Source organism: Scardinius erythrophthalmus (genome assembly GCF_964197995.2).
Source record: "Scardinius erythrophthalmus genome assembly, chromosome: 3".
In the NCBI taxonomy this organism is placed as follows: Eukaryota; Metazoa; Chordata; class Actinopteri; order Cypriniformes; family Leuciscidae; genus Scardinius; species Scardinius erythrophthalmus.
In genome coordinates this window covers 32,545,085-32,571,543 of record NC_138223.1, presented here as the reverse complement: position 1 = coordinate 32,571,543, position 26,459 = coordinate 32,545,085, and the positions used below count along the sequence as shown (strand labels likewise).

Sequence of the window (26,459 nt, the reverse complement as noted above, 5' to 3'; positions counted from 1 at the left end):
AGTGCAGAGTGAGTGGGTGAGTGAGTAAAAGAGGTGACTGACACCTCTCAAACCCGGTAGTTGATGCGCGTGCATGCCCGAGCCACGAAGCGCGTGCCGTTGCGTCCTCTTCATAGTTCATAAGCGCTGAGACATAGCGACTGGCGGTGCTGCTGATGTGGTGGCTGTAAATCCACTTGTTGATAAGAAAGGAGGAAAGAGCCACATATGGAAATATTTTGGATTAGGCTAATATCACGTTGTCATAAGGGGCCGTTCACATAGCGCGGTTTTTGCGCGTGCAGATTTCAAATGTAGGCGCGCTCGTTTTTCCAGGCGCGCCTATGGTTGCATAGCAACGACAGACGCAGGTTTAAAAAGCCCTTTTAAAATTAAATATGAATGCAGTTTTGGATCAAATAAAAGTACAGTCAAGTCAAATAAAACACGTTTTATCTCCTGTATAGTTTGGTAACAAAGATACCATTCATTAACATTACTTAATGCTTTATTAAACATCAACACATTGAGCGAACAATATATTTTTACAACATTAATTAATGTTTGTGAATGTTATTTATTACAAACATTCGATTGGTCATGTTTGTTCACTTCATTCATTGTGCATTAAATAATGTTAACAGAAATAATGTTAACTTTTGATTTTAAAAATGTATTTTTAAATTAACCCAAGGAGAATAATTGCGACAGTATAATTGTTTATTGTTAGGTCACTTTATCTTATGTTATCTAACAAATGGAATCTTATTGTAAAGTGTTTTTAATACTACAGTTTCCATCTTTTGTAATCTAAATTAAGCTTTGGTACCAAAATAGGTACAGAGAACCGTGGATTTTCACTGGTAGCCTATACCGAATACTGAAATTTTGGTATCGTGACAACACTAGTAGCTCTGTTAGCTCGGTAATTTAGACAATAGGCTGTTGACAGAGTAACGTTAACGTAGGTAATGGCTGTTATGTTTTTTTTCTTTTCAATGACGTTCCTTGTTACATGTTCATTGCTTGATTTATGGAAAAACATCAACCAATATTGCATATCCATAATTATTATAATGGATATAATTAAAGAATACTTACACTATAACGTAAATTAGAAGTGTAACGCAAAAAAAATAGATTTTTACGCCTATTTTGAATTTTACTCGAATACAAATACAAATACAAATACTTTTCCCCCCTCAACAAATACAAATACAGATACAAATACCGGCTGCTTTGCACACCCCTAATATATATATATATATATATATAAAGGTATATAGAGAGAATGATATATACACAAAGAGGATAAAGGATATCATGATGCATATTTTTCTCACTTACAAAAAGAGGTACAAAATCTCATATAGCTACAATTTATACAGAACACATCTGCTTAATTTATGAACAAGTTATAATACAGACAGACACATTCATCAAAAATTTCATATTAAACTTTCATTCTGTTTATCACATTTACCAGAATGTAGTGTAAACACATTCTTTATTTCTATGTATTAATAAATGTGCAAACTTTAAAAATACCTTCTGTACTTAAGTTTTTCAGTAGCAACAGTTTTCATGTGGATCACATCAGGAGATGATCAAAAGAAGAATTTGCTTAATGCTTTAATCAAAGCACTAACCACTTGTTTGGAATGGAAGGCCTATTTCAGCGTGGCATCTTGCCATCTAGTCATATTCATTGTTTAACTTTTTTTAATGCTTTTTCATAGGCCTCGTCCTCAAGTTCAGCCCTCAGAGCTTCTATCTCCCTCTGTCTCTGCTCCTCGCTCTCCTTCAGGATACGTTGTTTCTCTTTCTCAATCGCTCTCTCTGCCCTTTCAAGCATCTCACTGGTGTAATGTTGCCCACCATTTCCAGTGACCATTTTATCAATCTGGTCGAGCAACTGGATGACCTGTTCAGGATTCTGTTCTTTATTGTTGAGCACATGGTATCTTCCATTGCATGTTCTGATGAAACTGAGCAGTTTTGGACTGTCCCGCACAAATGTGTGAATGTTCTTGTCCTCCAATCGATCTCCATGAGTGAACAGTGCCATGGTGTATGTCGAGGATACCTCACCAAAAACTGCTTGAATGATTTTAACAGCTTCTACCTCTTCATCTGTGAATCTGCCCAGCTGAATCACAACTAAGAAGACATGCGGACCAGGAGCAGAGAGTGGAATACAGCGTTTAATTCTGTCAATGACCTCATCTTTAGTTAGGCTGGTGTCAAACAGACCCGGAGAGTCAATGACAGACACGTTTCTGCCATTTATTAAAGCATGAAACTTTTCACAATGTCCAGTCACAGAGGAGGATGATATCTCTGATTCAAAAAGCTTTTGTCCCAGGATAGTGTTGCCTGTTGCACTTTTCCCCACTCCGGTTTTTCCAACCAGAAGAATGCGAAGTGGATCTCCTATCTGATACTCTGTACATTAACAAGAATGATAGCATTTTTTCAAACTTATTTATTTAAATTTACAAACATTTATGTAAAACAACAATGAACTACACCAATATTTAGCCTTTTTACTAATGTTCATCATCCTGACAGAGCTAATTAATGTAATATATTTATGTATATCAAAAAGAAAATTAGTAAGCCTACCTTACCTATAGCATCAAAATCCAGTTTTTGTTGCTTGAAAATCTATAAGTGATTTATATACATTTTATGACATTTGCCAACTTGTAATGCATGTTAAAAAGATAATCAGCTCAGAGTAAAAAATATATGCTACATTTAAACATACCTGAATCCCTATAGCTGCAACAATTATAGAAACCACCAGTAGTGTGGAGAAAGATGAGATCCAAGACCTTGAGGTCATCGTTGTTGATGGTCCATGAGAAATGTCCTGCACAGCTATAAAGAAAGTTATGAAAAAAAATTCAAAATATGAAAATGATAAAAGATGAATATGAAATTGTAATAATTATTATTTGTATGATAATCACAAACAAGGCTATTGCATGTATTAAATTGACATCTAAATACACCTAACACTTTGCTACTGCTTTAAATCAAGCTGTATCTAGCCTACCCTAAACGGATGCTGTCTCTTAAAATCACACAAAGAAAACACTCGATTGTCAACTACTTTACATTTCTTCTTTTCAATGCAAATATTAAGTTAGTATAAACGTTTCTCTTTAATTGATGCAAAATTAAGTTACAACTACTTCTAAATGAAGAGCACATCGTGCAAGTGTAGATGTAAACTGGGTTTCGTTTTTCTTGTCAAAAGGACAGTTTCGTTTACTCAATAAAACTTGCTAGTCTTGCTTCACCGGAAGGGTTATCTGGTGTAGACTGCCATCTACAGGGGACAAGATCAGTCAAGCAGCTGCTCTCTCTCGCTCACTGCAGAGATGATGGGTGGAGCTTGAAGGTCCAGTAGCAAAAGGGTAGGGTTATAGTCTCTTCAATCATATGAAACTTTAAGACAGTTTTTGTGTTTGAAACCGACATACAAAATTACATAAAACCTTATAGTTTGTGAGACATGGCATTTGTGTCCCCGTTCTGCAGTGCCCAGGAAAATGATGTATGCCATGTATTCACGGTTTCAACTCCAGCCTTATATGTAAAAAAAAACCATAAAATTAGCCTGGAAATGACACTGATGTTTCTTGGTACAGAACTGTGATTATGAGATTGAATGTCTAGGTCTGGGTCCTCTGGGAGTGGGACAAGACAATAAAGTAAGACAATCCAATATGGACATAAAAATGCATTTGAAAAGCAGGAAAAATTATAAGTCCAAAATAAGTAAAGAAAATAGCTAAATTGTGTTAGTTTTAATACAGATAATATTGTAGTACACTTTTATGGATTTGTTTCTGTGAAAAATCTGGTTTTATTTAACTGCTCTATCTTTTCAGCAGAAAATAAATAAATAAATAACGAGACATACTTTTACTTCATACATACGTTTTCTTTATGTTGAACAGACCCAACTAATTGAAAGGACAACGACGCCTAAAAGCTGACTGCGATGCTCTTTTCTATGCTTTGAAAGGCTCCTACTACGCCATGTTCTTCAATTTAAAGTACATCTGGAACGACGTTGGTTATTTGTATTTCACAAAGTAGCTTCTGTAGGTCCGCGAGACCTGGCACACGTACAGCCGTAGCGCTGCGTGTCGCTGCTGAGCTCGACTTCGGCTTCAGCTCCACTTAAAGGAGACGCAACAAAGAGCAACCGTAGTGGGCCCTGCTAACAGCGTGGCTTACTATAGCTTTAAGAACTTTAAATAGGGTCTGGGTCTTTAAAATTAATTTTGCACTGTTATTATAGAGATGATATACTAAATTTTCGACTTACATTTTTGCACAAAATTTGCAAAGAGACGTAAGAGCGTCCAGTGAAATATGTTTGCCAATCGGATCAGGGCCGTTAGCAATCCAACATTTTTCATATTTTATGCCTCCTGTTTATTTCAAGCTATGTTTCAATTTGTTGAGAATTACTGAGGAGTGCAGAAGTGAGAAAAAACAACTTTAGTGGTGATGGAGCCGCAACTCCCGAACAACAAAGAGGAGGTGGAGAGTGAGACGGCCATGGAGAAATCCGCGGGGCAGAGTACCGCATCCAGCCCGTGCAGGGCGTCCAGAGGACGCGGGGAGGGGTGCTTGGCGACCGAAGGGACTTGCCCACCCGAAACAAACGGAGCTGCGACGAGCCAGGCGGGTTCCGGACGGGTTTTACGGGACAGGTCAACGCGAACGATTCCCGTGTGGAGGCAGAGTGATATCGGGGGGGACCGGGATGAAGTATCACGCGAGGCAGCGGCGAATCGCCGGCGGAAAGCGAAATGCCCGCGGCGCAGGAAGAGCGCAGTCGCCGCTGCAGGTTCATCGGATGCGGGCAGAGAGAGCGGCGGCGACTGCGACCTGCCGGATGAGTACGTGCTACTTTTCAGTCTGTAATATACGCGATGTGTTTTAGGGTAATATTACAAGGCCTCGCTTGTGAATGTCCTAATAGTAATGCATGGCATTTCTGTGCTCCTTTCACACGTTTAGGCGTAATGCTGGCAGACTGCAGTGTTTACATTTGCACTAGTGAAAGTAACGTTAGCTGTGTTTCTGAGAGAGTAGTTGGGCTAAATGAATCACGCACGCCCAACCTTTAACTCTGGGAAGGAGAATGTGAAAGATGAGACATAATAAATAAAACCGCCTGTTTCTCCGTCTTATGACAGGTTGGAAGAAAACAAGGATGCGCTGGTTAATCGAGGTACTTTAAATGACATTTATTTTGTTAATGAGCATCTAAAGGAGGCTGTATATGGCCTGCCGTTGTGTGATTAGTCCATAAGTCTTGTTGTTATCCAAAAGTGACTACTCTCTTTTATATATTCTTTAGATTTGTTAAATGTGATTTGTAAAACATGTTTATTAAATGTAATTGTTATTGTTAAAAAATTAATCTTAATTTTTCCAAATTTTTGCCATTGAATTCTATAGAGATCTGTGAATCAGACATAAAGAATTCACTTTCGACTAGTTTGTGTTCTGGTTTTGCTAGTTTACTTTTAGGTTCTAGTACTGGTTACAATAACTTTTACTTGTTGCAACCATTGACTAGCCAGAATAGCTGCTGTTTAGTTAAAATTAAAAACCATACTAGTAAGATTAAACATGTTACTTGTTATAATTGGAACAAACTAGTGTCTAATAAATGGGTAATTGGTATAAGTAGGAACTAGTGTCTATTCAATTAGTACTTGTAAGTCTGGAATAGATGCCAGCAACAATTGGAATCCCAACTAGTAGGATTTGAATAGTTGATCTTAGTTAATTTCAACATTTACTAACAAATTACTAAAACCAAACGTGTATCTGTTAATATAATCTAATGGACCTGAGCTAATATGAACTGACAATGAGCAGTTGTTTTTTTATTAACTACAGTTGTCAACAAAGATTACTAAATACTATTAAAAAAATTTTTTTTGCTCATTGTTAGGTAATGATAGATTATACATTAACTAATGAGAACTTATTACTAAATATCTAAGTTGCATATTGCCATAGAATTCATTGGCAAAAAATTGCAATGTGTAAGCAGTCAGAGAGCTAGTCATTATTGGGTTACTGACTAATAGCAAAGGAATACATGCTAGTATATAATGAATATGTATTAGTGACAAATTGAGTGGATACTACTCACTAGTATCATACAACATTAAAAAAGTAATTTAAAAAAGAACAAATAATGTAAAAATAGATACTAGTTAGTTTTAAGGAAGAAATGGTAAAACAGCTTGCCTTAGGATGTGATCTGATTCTGCTTCATGTGACTGTGTTCTCTTCCAGCGGCCCGCGGTAGACGGGTGCAGGTGCGCTCAGGGGCCCGCACCTGCCGGGGCTCGCCTAGGACTGTGTTTAAAATTGAGCCAGAAATGGACATTGACTATGGTACGCTGCTGAGCTTTTAAATGTAGTAGACTGAACATGGGTCCACTACAAATTCTTGACTGAATACTGACTACAAAACGTACATATATAGAATAACTATAATGGTTGCCAATTTTGCTTGCAGTGGAAGCCAATAAAGCAGTCGAAAAGACAGGAACAAGGTGATTGATTGCACATTAATTATGAGAACACATGGACACTTTCTCATGAAAGACCCCATGAAATCAAAGTTTCGTGGCTTTTATATGCATTTGAAATGCATGAAAAAATTTACCCAAAATATCTTGCATTACCAAATATATCCAAATTCTCGTCCTCCATCTAGCAAATGCCAGTAGCGCAGCACGATTCACAGCTGGCTATGTGTTAAAAAAAGAAAAACTGCTCGTCAAGCCATTTTGTGGGGTCTTTGAGGACACTGATGGCTGCTATTGTTTTGGTGTTGGTGTAACAAGCCCTTTGTTTGTTACTGCCATATTTTAGTGTGGAGACAAAAGAGGAGGAGAGCATGGATGATGAAGACGTTGTGGAAGAGGAAGAGTGTCCTTTTGTGGATGATCCAAAAGACAAAAACTACCTACCCCATTCACCGAGGTAATGTTGTACCTGTACACAGTAAAGACAATTTCTAAAGTCAGTATCCGTTTTTCTAGTCATGCTCAGTTTGAAAACATTTAATTTGCTGATATTGCTTTTTGTGGGAGCTGAAAGTATCTATATATAAGAAAATAAAATGTATAAAAATGACTTTAAAAATCATTATCCAGTAATCACAGACAACTGGAAAATGACAACAAATCAAAAGTGCGAAAAGATTGAGTAACACTGATTTACAGCATTAGCCAAATCTGATTTTTGATTTGTGGGCAATGAATTATGGCTTGATGCTCATGTTTGTTTGTTCAACAGTGAGGAAGAGGATGTTGTCAGTAGCGACGAAGACGTCCCTTTTAGAGATGACCTGAATGACCAGAGCTATGATCCTAAGTATGAGAGGTGCATGTTTGTTTTTCAGCTTCTGTATGATGAAGGTCTCGTCTCTTATGCCCTCTCCGTTTCTGTCCTGGTGTGTAGAGATTTTCCTAAGGTAAGGCGCAGACCCCCCACCAGACTGAAGGAGAAGAGAGACAAGGCTGCAGGGCAGGAGACGGCAACCGAGCAAGAGACAGAGATCAAAACTGAGGGAGGGGAGAGCACAGATGTGCAGACCAGTGCTGAAGTTGAGGAAGGTGCTGAGCCGCCTAGGAAGTGAGTCAGTAACGTTGTTTTATATATTTGTGATGAAAATATAAGTGGACATAAGAAAAGCACTTCATGGCACTCCTACAAACAACTGATATGTGAATGATAAACAAATATTAACTGTCAGGTTTTTTGTCTTAGAAGAGGGCGGAGAAGGAAAGATGATAAAAGTCCTCGTCTTCCTAAGAGAAGGTAACAAAGCATCTCACATTGAAACAGGAGTAGAGCAGTAACCATCTTTTTTAATTAGAATACAGATTTGCAAGAATATATATGGTTACAGTTATTTTGTTGGCCCACTTTAGACATTCTACTAACTATAGCTAACTCTGCAACTACATCTCAACTAACTCTCACTAGTAGACTGTTATGTTAGGTTTATGGTTAGTAGAATAAGTTGACGTAGTTGCAAAGTTATTTATAGTCAGTATAATGTCTGTTAGGGGAGCATAAAAAAAGTATTTGCAGATATTAAGCAGACAGTCTAGTAATATTCTAATGACTGATACTTGTAGTTACAAAGTAACTTATAGAATGTCTATCAAAATAAGTGTTCCCATATATATATATATATATATATATATATATATACACACACACAGTGCTATGCAAAAGTTTAGACACCCATGCTAAAGTTGACTAAAAAGAGGAATAAAAAATTATCTTTTGGAAATTGAACTTAATGCCTTAATTAAAAAAAAATAGGCAAAATCCAACCTTTAAGGACACCAATTTTCTTTGTGAATGAATAATGTATCGTAAATAAATAAATGTTCTTCCTTAAAATACAGGGTGCATAAGTTTGGACACCCCTAGGGATGTCCCGATACCACTTTTTGCAGAACGAGTCCGATACCGATACTTTGATTTTTGGTACTCGCCGATACCGATACCGTAACCGATACCTGAATTTACACTGCATTTGTAATTTTTAAATGTATTAGTTGATAAACCAAAATAATATACATCATATTAGTTGGCTTAATTTGTTCATCAAATTCAAATGTTCAAATGTTTGTCAAAACCAGTGAAATATCAATTATTTAATCCAATCTTGATACTACAACAAAAACTACCATCCTAATTAATGTGAATTTAAAACAAGTAAGCATGCAGTCAGTGACAAAATAAGAACAAACAATCGAATTAGAAATAGGACAAATAAATAAAATAGAACAAAGAAAGGCTACAAATGAAATAAACAGTGTTTTTAGAGTTTTTCGGGTAGATCTAACAGGTACAGAAATTTGAATAAAGTAATCAAATGTGAAAAAAAGCATATTCATTACTGTATAAATTATATATAGATAGATATTTTTGTAAAGTTTAAAAGGGTAGCCTATTTAGTCAAGAGCAGTGAGTAATTTCTTTGTCCTTTGTGTGATTAACATTAAAACACAGAAGCAGGTTTATTAAACTGCTGCCCCTTTAAGACCGAACACACGGACCGCATTTGAACATGCTACGTTCATTTGAGATATAACCGACTTTGTTTACTATAGGATACTCGCCAAGACGGGCGTTTTTACCTAATTTTGTGTGAATTCGTCAGTACAAGCGCAAGACAATTTAATTCAGTATTCGCGCGCTGAGGATGTTTGCGTTCATGGAACTTCTTGACCTGCACACGTCCTGTAATAATGTAGGGAATCACTCGTTATACTTAAATCAGGAAACAGTTCATGTTTTACATATGTTTTACAAATAACATGTGCTGAGTGAACGATCAGTAATCAAGAGCATTCAACAGAAGTGCGCTCGCTCGCTCGCTCTCTCTCTCTCTCTCTCTCTCTCTCTCTCTCTCTCTCTCTCTCTCTCTCTCTCTCTCTCTCTGGTCAGTTAACGTTAATAAGCTACATGCCTCGTTTTCTTTTCTTTGCCATTGACATGATCCGACTGAACAAACTTTCCACTGGCGTCTGTTTAAAGGGATGTGCTCGACCAGCACGCGCGTCTGTGCCGTTGCGCACTTAATCCACTGCGCGTTTTTCTCTTATCAGCTCGCGCACCACACCTGTGTTACTATGTACGCACCTTGTACGAACCCTGTGAAATGAGCCCAAACCGCCTACATTATACTTTCCTATGCCTCAGTTCACCTCCACAAAGCACTCACGGCGGCCAGTTTTGTTTTGCAAAATGTAGGCCTACGTGGTATCGGTGAATTTTTATGAGTACGAGTACGAGTATATGAGGACAGTATCGGCCCGATCCCCGATGCCAGTATCGGTATCGGGCCATCCCTAGACACCCCTATGTTAAATTCCCATAGAGGCAGGCAGATTTTTATTTTTAAAGGCCAGTTACTTCATGGATCCAGGATACTATGCATCCTGATAAAGTTCCCTTGGCCTCTGGAATTAAAATAGCCCCACATCATCACATAGCCTTCACCATACCTAGAGATTGGCATGGGGTACTTTCCATAAGATCATCTCTCAATGCAAATCAAACCAGCTATTAGGCTAACTGAAATAAAACCATGCCAATCTCTAGGTATGGTGAAGGCTATGTGATGATGTGGAGCTATTTTAATTCCAGAGGCCAAGGGAACTTTATCAGGATGCATAGTATCCTGGATCCATGAAGTAACTGGCCTTTAAAAATAAAAATCTGCCTGCCTCTATGGGAATTTAACATAGGGGTGTCCAAACTTATGCACCCTGTATTTTAAGGAAGAACATTTATTTATTTACGATACATTATTCATTCACAAAGAAAATTGGTGTCCTTAAAGGTTGGATTTTGCCTATTTTTTTTAATTAAGGCATTAAGTTCAATTTCCAAAAGATAATTTTTTATTCCTCTTTTTAGTCAACTTTAGCATGGGTGTCTAAGCAAAGTTACTGTAAATAAAGTCTGGATTAAATTTCTATAAATAATTTATAAAAAAGAAAAAAAGTCAGGCAATTTCAAGTGTTGATTTCCAAAAAGTAATAGAAATTATAATTACTAAAATTATAACAGATCATGGAAAAGTAATAGAAATTTCTAGTCAACAGAAATTTTTCTAGTCGTTTTCAGTTCTAAAGAAACATTGTTTTGAGTGTGAAAAACATTATTCAGTCACAAGCCAATAGAAAAATCATGGAAAAATATACATGTATTGGTCGAGTGTGGTAATCCTGATATAGCTCTAGTATAATCCTGTGTGGTAATCCTGGCTATAGTCTCTAAAAAGTTTAATAACTAGATTTTGTATATCCATTAATTTTCTGTACAATCAAGTGCATTACAGTAAACACTCTCTGTTCTTTTTACAGATGGGTTGAAATTATTTTCTGTGGTAATTGTCAGCATGCCACAATTTATTTTGTATTTACTTAATACGTAATCAGAAGATTCCAGTAAAATATTAATAATAATTACTTTACTACATTAACTGAAAATCATTTATTCTTCTGCACAGGAAAAAGCCACCGGTCCAGTATGTGCGTTGTGAAATGGAAGGATGTGGTACAGTTCTGGCCCACCCACGCTATTTACAGGTACAAACGCAAACTAGCGCTTCCCTCACTGACTGATACCTAACACAGAAATTAGACTTGAAACCTTTCTGTTGTCTTTCTTCCCTGCAGCATCACATTAAATACCAACACCTGATGAAGAAGAAATACGTCTGCCCTCACCCTTCTTGTGGAAGACTCTTCCGGCTGCAGAAACAACTACTACGCCATGCCAAGCACCACACAGGTAAGACAGACACATCTAAAGCTTGAAATGCGTATAATGAAGTGTCTTTGGTTAGGTGGCTTTTTTAAAGTACAGCCTGTGTTGCAGATCAGAGAGATTATATCTGTGAGTTCTGTGCTCGCGCCTTCAAGAGCTCTCACAACCTGGCTGTGCATCGAATGATACACACTGGAGAAAAGCCACTACAGTAAGTCATATCTCTGCTGCTCACACACTACTGCACACTGTTACTTTTCCAATTGAGGAGACTAAGGTTGTTTTAAGACCTGTAGATTGTTTGCTTTGTTTTCCGAAACAGAGGCTTAATTTGTTACAATGTTGCATTTTCTTCTTGGTTCGGTTCGCTTTCACAAGGCAACATTTCAAAGCGTACCAAAATGTGTTAATGCAAGTCACATTAGTCAGAGTTCACATTCCTCTGTGTCATCCATTAAGATGGATTGACAAGTTCGCTCTGTGGGCTTATTGTGGCTTTATCTGTAGCTGTCGTGACACGCAAACACTTATACGAATTTAGCCTTGATTTCTGCTCGGCATTTACAATCGGGGGATCTCGGAGTGATTGTTTTGGTGTGGATGCGAGCGCGATTGCCATGTTCATATATGCCTAAATGACCCAGGTCTGAAAACGCCCTAGGTAAGGTATTACATACAGTCTCTTGATATTTTTTGTAAAACAATATATTGCTATATTGTAAAAAAAAAAAAAAAAAAAAAGTTTCTCAAAGATCAGAAGAAAATACTACATTTTTTCAAATAAAAAATGTCACATTTATTTCAACGTGTTACTTGCTGTTTCTTTGTAATTGTGAAATTTACTGGCAAAGTCTGAGTGAAAATTGTTTCTACACCAAATGTTTATCAGTGTAGGAACACAGAACGATTTCTTGAACTCTGTGCCTTACATTGGTAGGACAAACAAAAATTTTCCTCAAAGTAATACCATCAGTTGAGTCAACGTTGCTCCATCAAGATGTTTAATTTACGGGGAAACCTACCAGTGCCTAATCAAGTTCTTTATTATAGTCAATAGAATAAATGTAAGAATTCAAATCATTTGCTCTCTTCCATGTCGCTTTTCACACACTCATCTCCTTCCTAGGTGTGAAATCTGTGGTTTCACTTGCCGTCAGAAGGCCTCCCTCAACTGGCACATGAAGAAGCACGATGCGGACGCCACGTACCAGTTCTCCTGCAGCATCTGTGGCAAGAAGTTTGAAAAGAAGGACAGCGTGGTTGCTCACAAAGCCAAGAGCCACCCCGAGGTGCTCATTGCCGAGGCCTTGGCCGCCAACGCCGGAGCCCTCATCACCACTCCTGCCGGAGTCACCACGCTGCTGGAGACCTCCACGGGCTCCATACAGACAGAGCAGGGGGTCCCTGAGGCCCAGGGGAGCTCTGCGGCACTAGCCGGTCAGGTGGCCCCGGTGACGCACGTGGGTCCAGTGATGGTTGTGGATCAGGATCACCCGCTGCACTCCATGCAGGTACCGGTGACCCTGGCCATGTCATCGACAGAGGAGGCGAACAGCGCTCCTTCACAGCAGACCTCCGCACACGCTCTGCAGATGCCTCTGCAGTTCATCTCTACGCCCGTCTCGCAGCAGCAGCAGCAGCAACACCACCAAATTCAGCAGCTCCCCCTCCAGTCCTCTGCTACCAGCGTCTCCCAGCAGGCCGCTTTGGTCCAGCAGTTGCCCGTGCAGTCCTACAGCCCCCAGTCTCAGATTGTCCACATGTCCTTCAGAGGTCTTCCTCAGCAGCAGCAGCTCCCAATGGTTTCTGTTGCACAGCAGATGCCTCTTCAGACCACCCAGCCACATCAAAACCAGACCCTCCCTAGGCTCCCAAGCCACAACCCGGTTCCCAATACTCCCCTCCTCTCCCAAACCCTGCCCGAGGCGCCCTCTGACTGCCGGAGCGGTTTGGGATTTGGGAGTAATCCTGCCTCCTCTTCATCTACGTCTCCCCAGTCTTCCAATACCCCTTCGGAGACGAGACAGGTGGTCTGGGAGGGAGATGGGACTAATGAGAATGGAAATGGGGGTGGGGTTTGGGAGGCGGGTGGGCAGGGGGAGGAGCAAAACCTGACGGACAGTTCAGACGGCCAGATGCAGCGTGTTCTGATGTAGTGAAGGAAGTTGGTGTAACATGGAGGAAAGTGAGATGACTGTTATTTGTCACCCTCCCACATGCCCTGAAGTTAAATATATAGAGTCATAAATATATTGTATGTAATCGCATTCACTTTTGGTAGCTTTGTAGAAATGTCTGTACCAGGGAGACTGTGTTTGAGTTGTTGTCATTGTTCATTTTGTATATAAACAGTTATAGTTCCCTCCAACAACCACATCTGTTTTGTGTGTATGTGTGTTGTTTTGTGGCTGTAGAGGCTTTCGCAGAACTCAATTCATGGTAGTCTGTGTGTTTAAAGCCATTGTGTAAGCAAAGTTGTGCCATCATGTGGCTTGAATTGGTACTGTAGAAACTAGGGATGCATCCATATTACAGATGAGCTGATAATTATCATCATTTTATGGTCCATCCATGTTAAAATTCTACTCTGTTTTGTCCAAAGTTAAAAATTAAATCCTAAAAACAAATCAGTTTTTTCAAAGTAAATTTAGGCATCACAATAAAAAAAAAAATTCATTTAGAAATTTGCTAAATATTACATTTAACAGTGTTATTAAAATAGCATTTTTAAAGATTAACTTTAAGTGAGAATATAATGATGATGAAGGTGACATAAATGGTGGAAACAAACTAAATATACAATATAAGCTGACAAACACTACCATTTAATAGTTTGGGGTCGTAAGATATTTGGTTTTTGAAGAAGTCTCATGCTCCCCAAGGCTGCATTTATTTGATACAGTGATTAACAGTAATATTGTGAAATATTAGTTCATTTTAACTACTTTTTAAAATGTCATTTATTCCTGTGATGGCAATGCTGATCAGCATCATTACTCCAGTCTTCAGTGTCACATGATCCTTCAGAAATCATTCTGATATGCTGATTTGCTGCTCAAGAAGCATTTCTTGTTATTATCAATGTTGAATTTTTTTTTTTTTTTTTTTGAACCTGTAATATTTTTTTTTTCAAGATTCTTATAAGTTTAAAATAACAGCATTTATTTGAAATATAAGGTTTTGTCAAATTTACTGTCACCGTTGACCAAATTAAAGCATCCTTACTGAATAAAACATACTACTTAGTTTCCACACCAAAAAAAAAAAAAATCTTACTGCCTCCAAACTTGTGAACGAGTAAGTGTATACCTAATTTCTTCATGCCAATTTTATGTGGGGAAAAATGATCTATCACCAGTAAGAGATACTACACCAATACATTGTGCATCCCTAGTAGAAATGAACCACAATAGCTCAAGTGAAAAAGAGAAACTTTGAAAGAAGTTTGAACATTAACACATACACTACAGTATATTTTTTTAAATCAGAAGGCAACAAACATGTATGCGTATTTACATTTATTGTTTCAAAACCTTAGAATTCAACTAATGTAAGATAAAAAGTTTTTTTTTTTTTTTTTTGGAAACTACAGACCTAAATAAATGACATCTATTTCTTATATTTGTTAGAGTCTCTTTTTGCACTGACCACATCACCATTTGTCTTAATGACCTCTGGAAAAAGTCTTACACATTTTACAGACTGATGATGTTATTAGTAGCATATTAATTCAATAAATATAACACACAGCATCTTACACAGTTTTTCACATAAAAGTGAGTTGTTGCCCAATTTATGAGCATTATAATGTCTTTTAGGGGTGTGCGAGTCTGGCATACTGCTTGAGTGCACGTTTTGGTGGAATGAGAGAATCGTTCACCCCCACTCTTCTTTTCTTTCGCTGTTCATTGTCTTTCTCTCCGTCTGGGTCTGTGTCTTCCACACAAGAAGCCAGCGGATCACGATTATGTGAACCTGCAACATTATCATCGTCTTTTGGTCCATTAGCAGAGGTGACCGCACAGTTACTCTGCAGATCGCTGTCATGTGCGAACTTGCAGCGGCTTCCAAAGCGGCAGCGACCATCCTTCCTGTAGGCCACACAAATGCGCTTGCCGCCGATCTGGGTGGGGCGAGCTTGTAAAGTAAGAGGTACATGTTTTTGCAGAACATTCAGTCTTTCCTCAGCCATTACTTTGAAGGGGTTGGCAAACACACTGCTGCCTGTAAGCGCTCCACCCGAGCTGGAGCCTCCCAGAGGTGGAGGCGGGAGCTTGTGAGTGTGAGGACGGAGGGACGGGGTCAGCAAGGACTCAGGAAAGGAGCGATTGGCAGTAGGTGAGGCCTCCTCTTGATCCTCGTTCTCTGGACCAGATTCAGACTCACTGGAAGGCGACTCCGACTCCAACAGGAAATTACGGCTTTTTGCCTCCTTTACAGCACAATCCGTCTTTTTGAAGGACCTAAGCAGGAATAATTACAGATGTTTATTTAAAAAGTGATACTTGATCCTTCTCAGCTCATTAAAGGAATAGTGTACCCATTTTTTAATTCATGTGAATGGTGACCATTCTGTAAAAAATTCTCACTTCTCAGTTTATTAAAGGTGTAGTTTGCACAAAAAAACAACAACAAAAATCTGTCACTTTTTCATCCTTAGTCTTTCGAAACCCCTCACTATCTTCAATGGTACACAATATGTATATGTATATGTATTTATATATATGTATATGTGTGTATATATATATATATATATATATGTATATGTGTATATATATATATATATGTGTGTGTGTGTGTGTGTGTGTATATATATATATGTATATGTGTGTGTGTGTATGTATGTATGTATGTATGTATGTATGTATGTATATATATATATATATATATATATATATTTGCACATAGGAATGAACGTCCTATGGGTTTGTAATTACATGAGAGTAACGTTAAGTAGGCTAAATTATGACGATTATTTTTATTTTTTAGAGAACTATTCTTTTAGTTTTCGACTGTGGAAAGATGCTACTCCTCACACTTGGCATTCTTTTAAATGAAAAACACCTATACTGATTTAAAAAGTATGGATAATGTATTTGTCTAGTGAATAATGAATTACTTACTCCTTCTGATAGTCTTCTCCCTTCTCTTCATCCTCTGACTCGGATGATACCCCGTATCCAACAAGCGAATTCATATCCACTCAAATATCGGTTAATGACAACTGTGATCCAAAACCGTTCAAATACTTGTCAATATGAATCGTTTTTGAAGATTAAATTGTCAGTCGTTTATTAATCCGGATGTCAGAGTTTCTTCTTGGTTCCCAACCAGATTGTCGTGGAAAGAAAAAGTAATGTGCCACCGCGAGGCGCGGAATGGTATCGCGACAATGATATCAGCATGAGCAGAAGTGGTGTGGAAAAAAACATTAAACCAGACGAGGTAATGTTATACCTAACATTTTAAAATCTGAACAACGTGCCTAAACAAATGCACTAAATTACAGATTCACACTGGGGATTTCACAATGATAATATCAGTGTTGAATTGTTAACTAAAACTATGGCTATTAAAAAATCTAAACGTTTTATCAGATTTTAAAATATATAAAATTTGAAGTACTAAAATTAAACAAACTTTTAAAATAAAATTTAAAATAGAAAAATTATTTAAAATAAAATCTAATAAAAATGGCGAAGCACATAGCTGTCACAGTTATGGTCTGTCTTGTCTGCACCTGTTCTTGTTAATCCCTGATTAGTTAATCATCCTCCTCCTGTGTCTAGTTAGTTTCCTGATTTCACCCTGTGTATTTATACTCCCTGTTCTGTTCAGTCCCTTGTCGGTTCTCGTTAACGTTAGTTGTGTTTGTGTTTATCGTGTCTGAGTTTTACCAGTAAACATTGTGTTATTCCCTCATCTTCATCTTGTACCTTCAACTACCACCACATTGTTAAAATAACCTAACAGTAGGCCTACTGAAAATATGAAATAAAAGCCAATTCAAAATATTAATAATTACTGCAATGTATAAATATAAATAATACTAAAATAACGCTGTCTTTTCAAACAGACCTAATGTGGTGATGGACATAGGCATCATTTGGTCTCCATGGGACATGTCACTTTTTACTAAGGACTATTTTGTCCCCACCACTTTGCGGAACAGCTCGCAGAGGCATTCATCTAATACAGAAGAAGCTTATTATCCATCTATACTGGATCCAATAAATGAACAGTGTTACAATGAAATGTATTTTGAAAGTTTGAGCGTTTTCGTTGCAGCTGTTATCAGTGGAGGAAGGAATATGGCAACAGCATAGCTATATCTTCTCTTATGCACAGTCTGCAAGCAGACACATGTTCTGATCTATCACTTTTCCACAGCTGTAGCAACTTTATAGTGAAACTGCAAAAAAATGTTTCACATGCAGCTCTTAAAGGGATACTTCACCTCTGGGAAGATGTATGTGTATTTAAAATAGGTCATTTAAGAAGAAGAAATGTGGAGAAATTTTTGAATTTGGAGCTTTCTAGACTGAGAAAAGCCAGAAAATGTATTTTTGGCTTATGTGGATGAAAGACAACAACTCCCAGAATGCACTTGCTTCGCTGCCTTAGGAGGCCACGCCTACCGGTAAGAGTGCGCAGTTGAAAACAACAAGGCTAGCCTAAGTAAGTGATGAGTTTGCCAGGGATTTAGAGACCCAAAATGTCCGGGATTCGGCTTTTGCGTTCTACAGTTGCCGTTCATCATGTTTACTGTGGCGAGCAGGACGAGGCTGACGGCCGCGGGAGAACGGCGCGAGGCCGGTGGCTTCATTACTGAGACGCGCCGGGTCTCGCATCTCTCACGGAGGAGCGGGAATTTTCTTAGCAAGGGTAAAACGCACATCAACCGATCACTTGTTTAGCGTTCATGTAAACACTACAGTCAGATTCACCGATCGGAATTAATTCAGCTAGATTGAAACGAGAGGTGTGCATGTAAACAATGAATGGCGACCGCAGAACGCAAAAGCCGAATCCCGGACATTTTTAACAGTCTCGCCCGCCGGACAAGTCCGGGAAAAGGAAGATGGTAACCCCTACTTACTCAGATTTCTCCTATTATTCAGCTTTCTCCACAGAACAAGAGCATGCTAGCTTAGCTTCCAAAGAAAGACGGCTGATACTGTGTACATTCTGTGAGTGAGATCCCACCCTCTATGGGCGGGCTGAAAACATGCGGGACAACGCCATCTACTGGCTGTAGTCTTTAGCCAGAAAACAGAAAATCCTCCGATGACGCAAAATGACGATTTTTGCGTCATCGGAGGATTTTTTCCAGACAAAAAATACATAAATCTCTCCTCTCAGGGGGATATGAGGGTGGAAAGCATGGTAATTCGAAAATAATACAGGTTTTCTACTAATACATTTACATTTACATTTATGCATTTGGCAGACGCTTTTATCCAAAGCGACTTACATTGCGTTCTCCTATACATTTATACATAGGTATATGTGCAATCCCCTGGGATCGAACCCACAACCTTGCGTTGTTAACACAATGCTCTTACCACTGAGCTACAGGAAAGCTTAATGCTTAAAGGTCCCGTTCTATGCCCCTTTTCACAAGATGTAAAATAAGTCTCTGATGTCCCCAGAGTGTGTATGTGAAGTTTGAGCTCAAAATACCCAACAGATCATTTTTTACAGCATGTTTAAATTTACATTTTTTGGGGCTCCGAAAAACGAGCCGTTTTAGTGTGTCCCCTTTAAATGCAAATGAGGTGCTGCTGGACGACACAGGGGGCGGAGCTTCATGAGCTCGCGCTCAGTCTGTCAGGAAAATTTCATCTCACGGAATGATGATAATATCAGAAACTCTCAGTAACGGCGTTCATTTCGAGTCGGACAATAATGCCTACAGAGTCAGATTGCTGTATAGAGATGAAACAGGTATAGTTTAGTAGTTTAATTACGGTTATTATAACGTATTTGTCATCTGCTTGTAGGCTATGTATCCATTATTTATTAATAGCCTACAAGTCTGCTGTCTGAATGATGATCAAACATGTACTGATGAGTTTAATAAAGTTTATTGTACATCACACAAAAGATGAAGCGTCAGTTTTACTTCAGAAAATCACCGTAAGAGCTGAGTAAACACAGTAGGCTAAGTTATAAGAAGTGCGCAAGTAGCCAGTAGAGTTGAGGGAGCATTCCTGTGGGCGGAGGTTAGTCAAGAAACGGTTCTGGTGATGTCACCAATGCAGGATGTAGAGGGGTGTAGTCCAATCGAGCCGTTTTTTGTAGTCAACTTCTGTTAAATAAAATATCTCGCTTGGCATTGAACTTTGAGCTTTATAATTTTACAGATATTATTTATGCTCTAACAGCAACATTACACACTAACTAAAGTTTGAAACATGGAATCGCATGCAACGGGACCTTTAATGCTTAATACAAAGCTTAATGCTTAATCCTGAAGTAACCCTTTAATATGCATCCACTGACTGACTGATAGCATATGCACATATGCAAAAATAAAATAAATGTCACTTTATTTGATAATTTGCAGGGATGTATTAAAGACAATAGGTACATACAACCCATCAACAGAATATGTGTTCACTGCCTATTCAAGAGACCCCTCCAATAGGGCCATCAGACTATGAACACTAAATACTATACCAGCTTACAGACCAATCACAGACTATTATTTAAGATAATGACAAAACTTGTGGATAACTATATTAATATGTTACAACTTGTATAAAAGGAGGGTTATAGCAAGTAATTCTGAAAAATTGATTTCCACAATAAAATTCATGCACAATTTACAATGTCCATGTTTTCTATTAATGTCACACCTGGTATTTTTAACAACAACAACAACACTCTTGACACTATAGATCACACAAGGCATGGGTGTAGATTCCTATTTCCCCATATCAGACAAATATGGGACTATTGTATAAGTTTGAGACACACATAGCGCCAATAAATGACGCATGAGTTACATAAAGATATTCATAATTTTTTTACACTTCCTGGCGTCCCCTATTGTAAAAAGGGGAGTTGAAGGCACTGATAAGCTTAGAAAAACAGAAAAGTGAAATAACACCCTGTTATACCAGCCTTCCTTGACCTCAGTTCCTTTTGTGTTTATGTAGTAACAAAAAGGCTGCCGACCACAGATTTAGGCAGAAAGCACAGCAGATTTAGGCAGAATTAAAATGGCCATTCACAAAAAGTTTAATTTAATAAAGTAGCCTATAGTTTTTCTGTATTTAAATAGGAATATCTTGTCATGACTTAATTTAAGCAACTTGCAACAACATAAATTGGTGTATTTCCTTTATAAAAAGAATTATAAATCAGCTTTTACATTAATACGTCCTCAGAATTCCGGACTCGGTTCTTTGTACGATTTCTTTAAAGTTTTGCCTATAATTTGCAAACATTACTTACTTAACCATCCTAATAATCCAACAGATAAACTTAACATCATAATTCACATTTAAGGTATGATTAATTTTGTAACGTGTGGAACGTAAACCACATTCCTAATTTTACTCATAAACCAAAATCTGCTTTTCTGAAAACCCATAGGAAATTCCAGAGGCTCGAAAATGATCCTGATCTTAAAGCACACAGCTCTATTGAGTGTTTTTTCCTTTTATTTGTTTATATTTTCCAGTTTGCATAGGTATTACACGGTGGGTCCATGAAGAACTCTAGGCCAATGAAATTCCGCCTTGACATTCCCAGCCCCTCAAACGCACCACGTTCCCATAAGGAGGCGGAGTCACGGGCAATTCAGAGCTACATCTTCAGTTCAAAGGGGTGAGCTGAGCTGCGTTTCTGGAAGTCTTTCGAGATAGTTGGCCACAGTGAAATAACTGCGAATATATAAGAAGGAGTGAGAAACAGCGCCCGATGATCGCCATTCAACATCTATAGGCAGCCTACGGTAGTGTATGGGGATAGTATAAACAAGAACATGCCGATTTATTCCTGCTGTTGATTCAAACGTTATTTTTCAAATAATAGGTGTTTTTGAGTATAAATGGCTGGCAGAGGTGCAAACGGCCGTCATGGGTTGCGGGGCCACGCAGGGAGAACCGCAGCTCTAGCTCGGCTTCTTCATAAGGAATGCATTCAACTCCTGGAGGCATACGTGAGTCTCAAATTTATACAGAACTAATCTGATTATTATATTTAACTGTTGAGTCTTTCCTAATTATGGTCTGGCGGTTTGTGACGCAAACTGAAGTCTGCGACATCATGACATTTAGCAAGTTAAAAGAATGTGTGGAGGAGGCAGCAAATGAATTTTGTTAGGAGTGACAGCGTTGTCTGTGCTATCCAAGACTTGCCGGTGCGCGCAGGGGAATGTGTTTCTGGATCAGGCTTTTGTTCCAGTAATAAATATTTTTTGGTTACCTGCCAAATTGTTCAGGTCCACCACCTCCTTGTTGTTTTCCATGAATGTTCTAACGTACTTGAAAGTTTCGGCTTGCTTTTTGGGAAACTCGTGGGAGCGGTTTGAAATGTAATGGAGTCTTTTTCTTTTGACATAGGTGAGCAACATCCGTTCACTTTTCACCCTAATATGAGCTGCATACTGAGGACCAGCCTGGCTTCAGAGGGTGCTACATTATTAATTAGTGACTTAATAATATGCCAACTAGCCTACATGCTTCAATGGGCATTAGACTTTCAGGCTAAAGCTGAGGCTAAAATATAGTGAATTTTTTATATATATATAAAAAAAGTAGTATCTTTTCAAAAAGTTAGCAACTTTTTGGGAGTTTTAAAGGGGTGGTATAATGCCCTTTTCACAAGATGTTAAATAAGTCTTTGATGTCCCCAGAGTGTGTATGTGAAGTTTTAGCTCAAAATACCCCACAGATATTTTTATATAGCATGTTAAAATTGTCACTTTTTGAGGGTGAGCAAAAATGCACTGTTTTTGTGTCTGTCCCTTTAAATGCAAATGAGCTGCTGCTCCCGGCACAGAGGGCGGAGCTTCAAGAGCGTGTGTCCTTTTACCTCAAACAAACATGCACTGTAAATTTCATAAAAACCTTAAGCCTTTTATGTTCAAACTGAAGTCAGAAAGTATTTAGAAGTCAGTGGAGAGAAGAATAGAATAGAATAGAATAGAATAGAATAGAATAGAATAGAATAGAATAGAATCGGGCATTTATATAGCGCTTTCATATGTACTACTGTACACCCAAAGTGCTTTACAATCATATCAGAGGATCTCTCCTCAACCACCACCAGTAACATGTAGACAACATTTCTGAATGGTTAGTTGATGAATTTATGTAGCTTATATGTTTAGTTATCTTCTAGTCATTGATTAGCATATTCTGTCTTGATTATTAATCGCGTTCCGGGGGCGGGGTTTATGTACATTTTAGGGTTAGTGATGTCACTAACCCGGGAGGAATGTCGTGTAGTCCTTACAAGCCGTTTGTTGTAGTCCTTAAGTAATTTCTTTAAAAGCAAACATCTCCCTTTGCTTTGAACTTTGAGCGTTGTAAATTTGCAGATGTTGTTTTTGCTCAAACAGCAACATTACACTAGCCTGGCAAGCCAAACCTACATCAAGATGTTAGGTCTGGAAACTCACCATAGTCACGGCTCAATCCGAGGGGCGGGATAAACGGCTGTCTTTCAAATTCCCTCTGCACGCAATAGGACAGCGCTTCAACCAACCAGAGCGTTTTCCCAACAGCGGAGCTTAGTTGATAGATTCAACTTTTGCCATTTCTGGCCGGCAAAACGACGAACACATCTTCCTTTTTTTAAGAATGACTTAAGTGCCGTTCTTTGCTCTTTTCTCAAAGAAAAAATTAACTCCAAGTCCTCCAGAGTCGCGGCCAAAGCCGATTCGAAAGACCGTTGTTCTCCATCAGCAGCCGCCATTCTTTGTTTTCAAGTAGTAGCAGCAGCCAGGTAACCGTCGCAACTCTGTCGTGTATGTTAAGCCCGCCCCCGCCTACTCTATACACAACGTGATTGGCCTGACCCAATCTGGGTTTTTGCAGCGAGAAGGTTTATTGAGAGTTGCTAGACGTACCTGGCTGCGAAATACATTTTGCTGCCGCTAGGGTGCGTCTAGATTTCTAGGCTAACATTACACACTAACTAAAGTTAGAAAAGCGAAATCATATTCAACCACCCCTTTAAATAAGTTTGGGTGACCTTTGGAAATTGTGTCTTGACTGTATAAGGAATAAGTTTACTTGCCTCTTATCTTTTATTATTTTTAATTGCTGCTCTTACTCACTGTCATGTTTACTACATGTTTGTTTACAATTTCTTCCATCTGGCGATTCCTTGTAACCACAACTCATTTCCTTTTGTCTTCCCATTTAGATAAACAGTGAATCACTGCCGTCCACACCGGTTGCCGAAGATTATTTAGTATCCATTCCTCCGTTGGTTCCTCAGCTGTCAGATGCTGAAAAAATATCTATCCTGCACGCTGCGCTCAAGGAGTGTCTGCGACTTCTGGAAGATGTCATTACCCGGGAGGATGCGGATTTTTCCGATGAAGACAGCGAGTATAGGAGAAAACGGAAAACTGTGAGGGATCGTCTGGGACACCTGTTGGCAAGCACGGAGCAGCTACTAGTGGATGGCCAGAAATTTGAAGCTGAAGTTAAAGAGGTGCTGGAGTTAACATGTCTAGCACGCCATTTTAAATATAATGTTTTCTCATAAATGTAAACCGGGTTTGAAATGTACTTTTTCCCTTACCGGCCAATTTGGCTACTAAATTAAGTTACCGGCCATTCAGAACCTCTACTAGCCAAAGAAAAAAAGTAGAAGAAATAAACCCAGATTAACTATGTCACATATACACACACAGGATTTGAAATGATCTAATTCACTCACTGGCCAATTTGGCTACTAAATTTTACTGGCCATTCAGAACTTCTAATAGCCAAAAAAAGTAGAAGAAATAAACCAGATTAACTAATAAGTAACCCGCCAAATTGGCTAGTGATTTGACAGCGTTACCGACACTGTTACCCGCATTTGGCAGGTTGGCAGATGTTAATTTCAAACCCTGAATGTAAAGCTTTGTGATGAAAAAATCTAAATTTCATAGACAATCTGTATGTGCTTGTGTGAAAGGAGCTGGATGGTCAGGCGTCCAGTGGGAGTTTCGGTCTGAAGATGTGGATTGTGAGAGTGCTGCAGGACCTCGTGCACTGGACTGGCCAGACATCAGATACCCTCCACTCTCTGCCAGCAGAAATGGAGAAAGCACCAAAGACAATGTCCCGCAGGACAAGAAAAGGAGGCGCCGGGAAAATAAGGAAGTGAGACTAGATATGTGTCTAAAGAGAGAATAAGAAAGAGAGTTAAAGGGTGGAGCGGAAGAGTACCGTATGATAAGAATGAGGAAAAGGAATTTCATTACAGCATGGAGAATGTAGAGAGTCAGAGGATCTGGATGCAGTCACTGGAATTCAGCATTCCTGCATGTGGAAAGCAGGAGGGGTGGGTCTGAACAAGATATTATTTTATGAAAAGTTATTTTAATATATTTCTACTTTTAAATAAGATGTTAAACTGTAGCAAAAATGTAAATACCTTTAAATATTAATCAAAACTCTTACATGTAGCGTATGGTTTATTACCTTATAAGATTGTTGACCTTTAGATTGTTAAGCATTAACAGACACTGCAAACTGTTTTTTAAGTGATCATGATGATCAAAGAAACTCCAAAGTTGGCTAATATCTCATTTTTTGTTTGTATATAAAAAATATATAAAAAAAAAAAAGAGAATTCTGTCATCATTAACTCACCCTCATGTCGTTCCAAATCTGTATACATTACTTTCCTTTGTGGAACACAAAAGAATATATATATATATATATCTTATTCTGTGTACAGATTTGGACAGACATGCGGGTGAGTAAATGATGAAAGAATTTTATTTTTGATAATCTACTGTTACAGATATCTAGAACGATCTACTGTACAAGCAGTGATGTATACCTTAAAAAGGCTACTTCACATTTATCATACAAATGCTTCTTATTCTTGTTACATGTGCAGTGGGAGTTATTACGTGTACCATCTGTTGATGTTTGTCTGGATTAATTCCCCCATCCACACTCATGGAACACTCATGCCCTCTGCTGGCTGCATAAAGTTCTGCCTTTTTTATTCCAGGTCAACTTGTGATTTGTGCCTGTGGTCATCTAGTGACAGAGAAAAGTATACAAACTAGCCTTTTTTCATGATGATTGAAGTCATTCTACCTTTACACTGATTTTAACATGTTAAATATCTATTCAAAATCTATATCTTAGCGAGCCTGGTATGGCCTTTGACTTAGGAGATGAACTGCATCGAGGTGAACTCTGGTGGAAGAGCATTAAGGATACAGCACCTGGTTACTGTACGAATATGACTTGAATTGGAGAAGAAAGAAAAACACTACCATTTAATAATTTATTATTTATATTTGTGTTTTAAACTTGCACTGCAATAAATGGCAATATATGAACTGTCATTCAAACAGGTTGCAAATTTTTTGGGCCCCATGAGGAAAACCGCTTATAAATCATACTAAGTGATGTTTTTTGAAAATGTAAAAATGCAGAAAGTTTAAGATTAGTGGCTAAGATTAGTGTAAGGGGATAGAATATACAGTTTGTACAGTATAAAAATCATATGGAAAGTCCCCATAAAGCATGAAGTGTGTGTGTCTGTGATAAAGGAAAAGCAGGATGTGTTTGGAAGAGTGGGGGTGGAGTGTATGTTTGTGATCTGTGTGTGTATTTGTGTGTATTGGAAGAGTGGCAGGATTCCTGTTTAAGGGGGAGGGGGGTGTATGTGTGTGTTATTGCATGTGTATTTGTCTGAGTGTATGTATGTATGTGCAAGTGAGTTACAGAGTGAGAGAGAATAGAGAGAATGTGACTGTGTGTATGTGATGTGTGCGTGAGGCAGGATGTGTGTGTGAGAGAATGGAGGGGGGAGGGGTGTGTGTGTGTAAGAGAGAGAGAGAGAGTGTGTGTGTGAGAGAGAGAGAGAGAGTGTGTGTGTGAGGCGAGAAATGGGGAATGTGTGTGCGCTTGCGTAGGAGGGAGAAT

At 38.5% G+C, this 26,459-nt stretch overlaps 4 protein-coding genes across 9 annotated transcripts; 2 read left to right on the top strand and 2 right to left on the bottom strand.

Moving 5' to 3' along the window:
- Positions 1 to 1,537: 1,537 nt before the first annotated feature.
- Positions 1,538 to 3,274, bottom strand: LOC308687749 (GTPase IMAP family member 4-like). Its single transcript, XM_081360470.1, is given in 5 exon segments — positions 1,538 to 1,701; positions 1,703 to 2,424; positions 2,610 to 2,646; positions 2,750 to 2,862; positions 3,180 to 3,274. Coding segments are annotated over 5 exon segments (918 nt in total). The 5' UTR covers positions 3,199 to 3,274; the 3' UTR covers positions 1,538 to 1,674.
- Positions 3,275 to 3,307: 33 nt separating this feature from the next.
- Positions 3,308 to 14,953, top strand: zfp91 (ZFP91 zinc finger protein, atypical E3 ubiquitin ligase). 4 transcript variants are annotated; one of them, XM_081360464.1, is made up of 13 exons: positions 3,308 to 3,404; positions 4,465 to 4,904; positions 5,205 to 5,239; positions 6,322 to 6,423; positions 6,548 to 6,584; positions 6,907 to 7,017; positions 7,333 to 7,410; positions 7,498 to 7,671; positions 7,807 to 7,857; positions 11,075 to 11,153; positions 11,244 to 11,358; positions 11,446 to 11,545; positions 12,461 to 14,953. In XM_081360464.1, the coding sequence occupies exons 2-13, from the start codon at positions 4,510 to 4,512 to the stop codon at positions 13,488 to 13,490; spliced, it is 2,307 nt and encodes a 768-aa protein (XP_081216590.1). In that variant the 5' UTR covers positions 3,308 to 3,404; positions 4,465 to 4,509; the 3' UTR covers positions 13,491 to 14,953. The 4 variants fall into 4 exon arrangements, with proteins under 4 accessions (XP_081216590.1, XP_081216589.1, XP_081216591.1 ...); XM_081360463.1 differs by lacking the exon at positions 3,308 to 3,404 and having other exon boundaries at positions 4,101 to 4,904; XM_081360465.1 differs by lacking the exon at positions 3,308 to 3,404 and having other exon boundaries at positions 4,151 to 4,904; positions 7,810 to 7,857.
- Positions 14,836 to 17,039, bottom strand: LOC308687751 (uncharacterized protein). The gene is made up of 2 exons (XM_081360473.1): positions 16,458 to 17,039; positions 14,836 to 15,797 (listed from the first exon to the last, which is right to left on the bottom strand). Exons 1-2 carry the CDS (start codon positions 16,529 to 16,531, stop codon positions 15,149 to 15,151), a joined length of 723 nt encoding a protein of 240 aa, XP_081216599.1. The 5' UTR covers positions 16,532 to 17,039; the 3' UTR covers positions 14,836 to 15,148.
- cntf (ciliary neurotrophic factor) lies at positions 16,703 to 25,879 on the top strand. 3 transcript variants are annotated; one of them, XM_081360471.1, is made up of 6 exons: positions 21,130 to 21,298; positions 21,379 to 21,505; positions 23,719 to 24,012; positions 24,484 to 24,671; positions 24,775 to 24,852; positions 25,417 to 25,732. In XM_081360471.1, the coding sequence occupies exons 2-6, from the start codon at positions 21,395 to 21,397 to the stop codon at positions 25,589 to 25,591; spliced, it is 846 nt and encodes a 281-aa protein (XP_081216597.1). In that variant the 5' UTR covers positions 21,130 to 21,298; positions 21,379 to 21,394; the 3' UTR covers positions 25,592 to 25,732. The 3 variants fall into 3 exon arrangements, 2 of the variants coding, with proteins under 2 accessions (XP_081216598.1, XP_081216597.1); XM_081360472.1 differs by adding an exon at positions 16,703 to 16,779 and having other exon boundaries at positions 21,026 to 21,298; positions 24,484 to 25,879; XR_014029791.1 differs by having other exon boundaries at positions 24,484 to 24,852; positions 25,417 to 25,879.
- The last annotated feature ends 580 nt before the right edge of the window (positions 25,880 to 26,459 follow it).

What these genes read in the sequence shown, in the direction of transcription:
- cntf (XM_081360471.1), top strand. Translation starts at nt 21,395, where the DNA reads ATGGCTGGCAGAGGTGCAAACGGCCGTCATGGGTTGCGGGGCCACGCA. An exon ending in TTGAAGCTGAAGTTAAAGAG is followed by an intron (nt 24,013 to 24,483) that starts GTGCTGGAGTTA and finishes CTTGTGTGAAAG; the next exon opens with GAGCTGGATGGTCAGGCGTC. An exon ending in GGCGCCGGGAAAATAAGGAA is followed by an intron (nt 24,672 to 24,774) that starts GTGAGACTAGAT and finishes ATTTCATTACAG; the next exon opens with CATGGAGAATGTAGAGAGTC.
- LOC308687751 (XM_081360473.1), bottom strand. Translation starts at nt 16,531, where the DNA reads ATGAATTCGCTTGTTGGATACGGGGTATCATCCGAGTCAGAGGATGAA. An exon ending in GGAGAAGACTATCAGAAGGA is followed by an intron (nt 15,798 to 16,457) that starts GTAAGTAATTCA and finishes ATTCCTGCTTAG; the next exon opens with GTCCTTCAAAAAGACGGATT.
- zfp91 (XM_081360464.1), top strand. Translation starts at nt 4,510, where the DNA reads ATGGAGCCGCAACTCCCGAACAACAAAGAGGAGGTGGAGAGTGAGACG. An exon ending in GACTGCGACCTGCCGGATGA is followed by an intron (nt 4,905 to 5,204) that starts GTACGTGCTACT and finishes GTCTTATGACAG; the next exon opens with GTTGGAAGAAAACAAGGATG. An exon ending in CCTCGTCTTCCTAAGAGAAG is followed by an intron (nt 7,858 to 11,074) that starts GTAACAAAGCAT and finishes TCTTCTGCACAG; the next exon opens with GAAAAAGCCACCGGTCCAGT.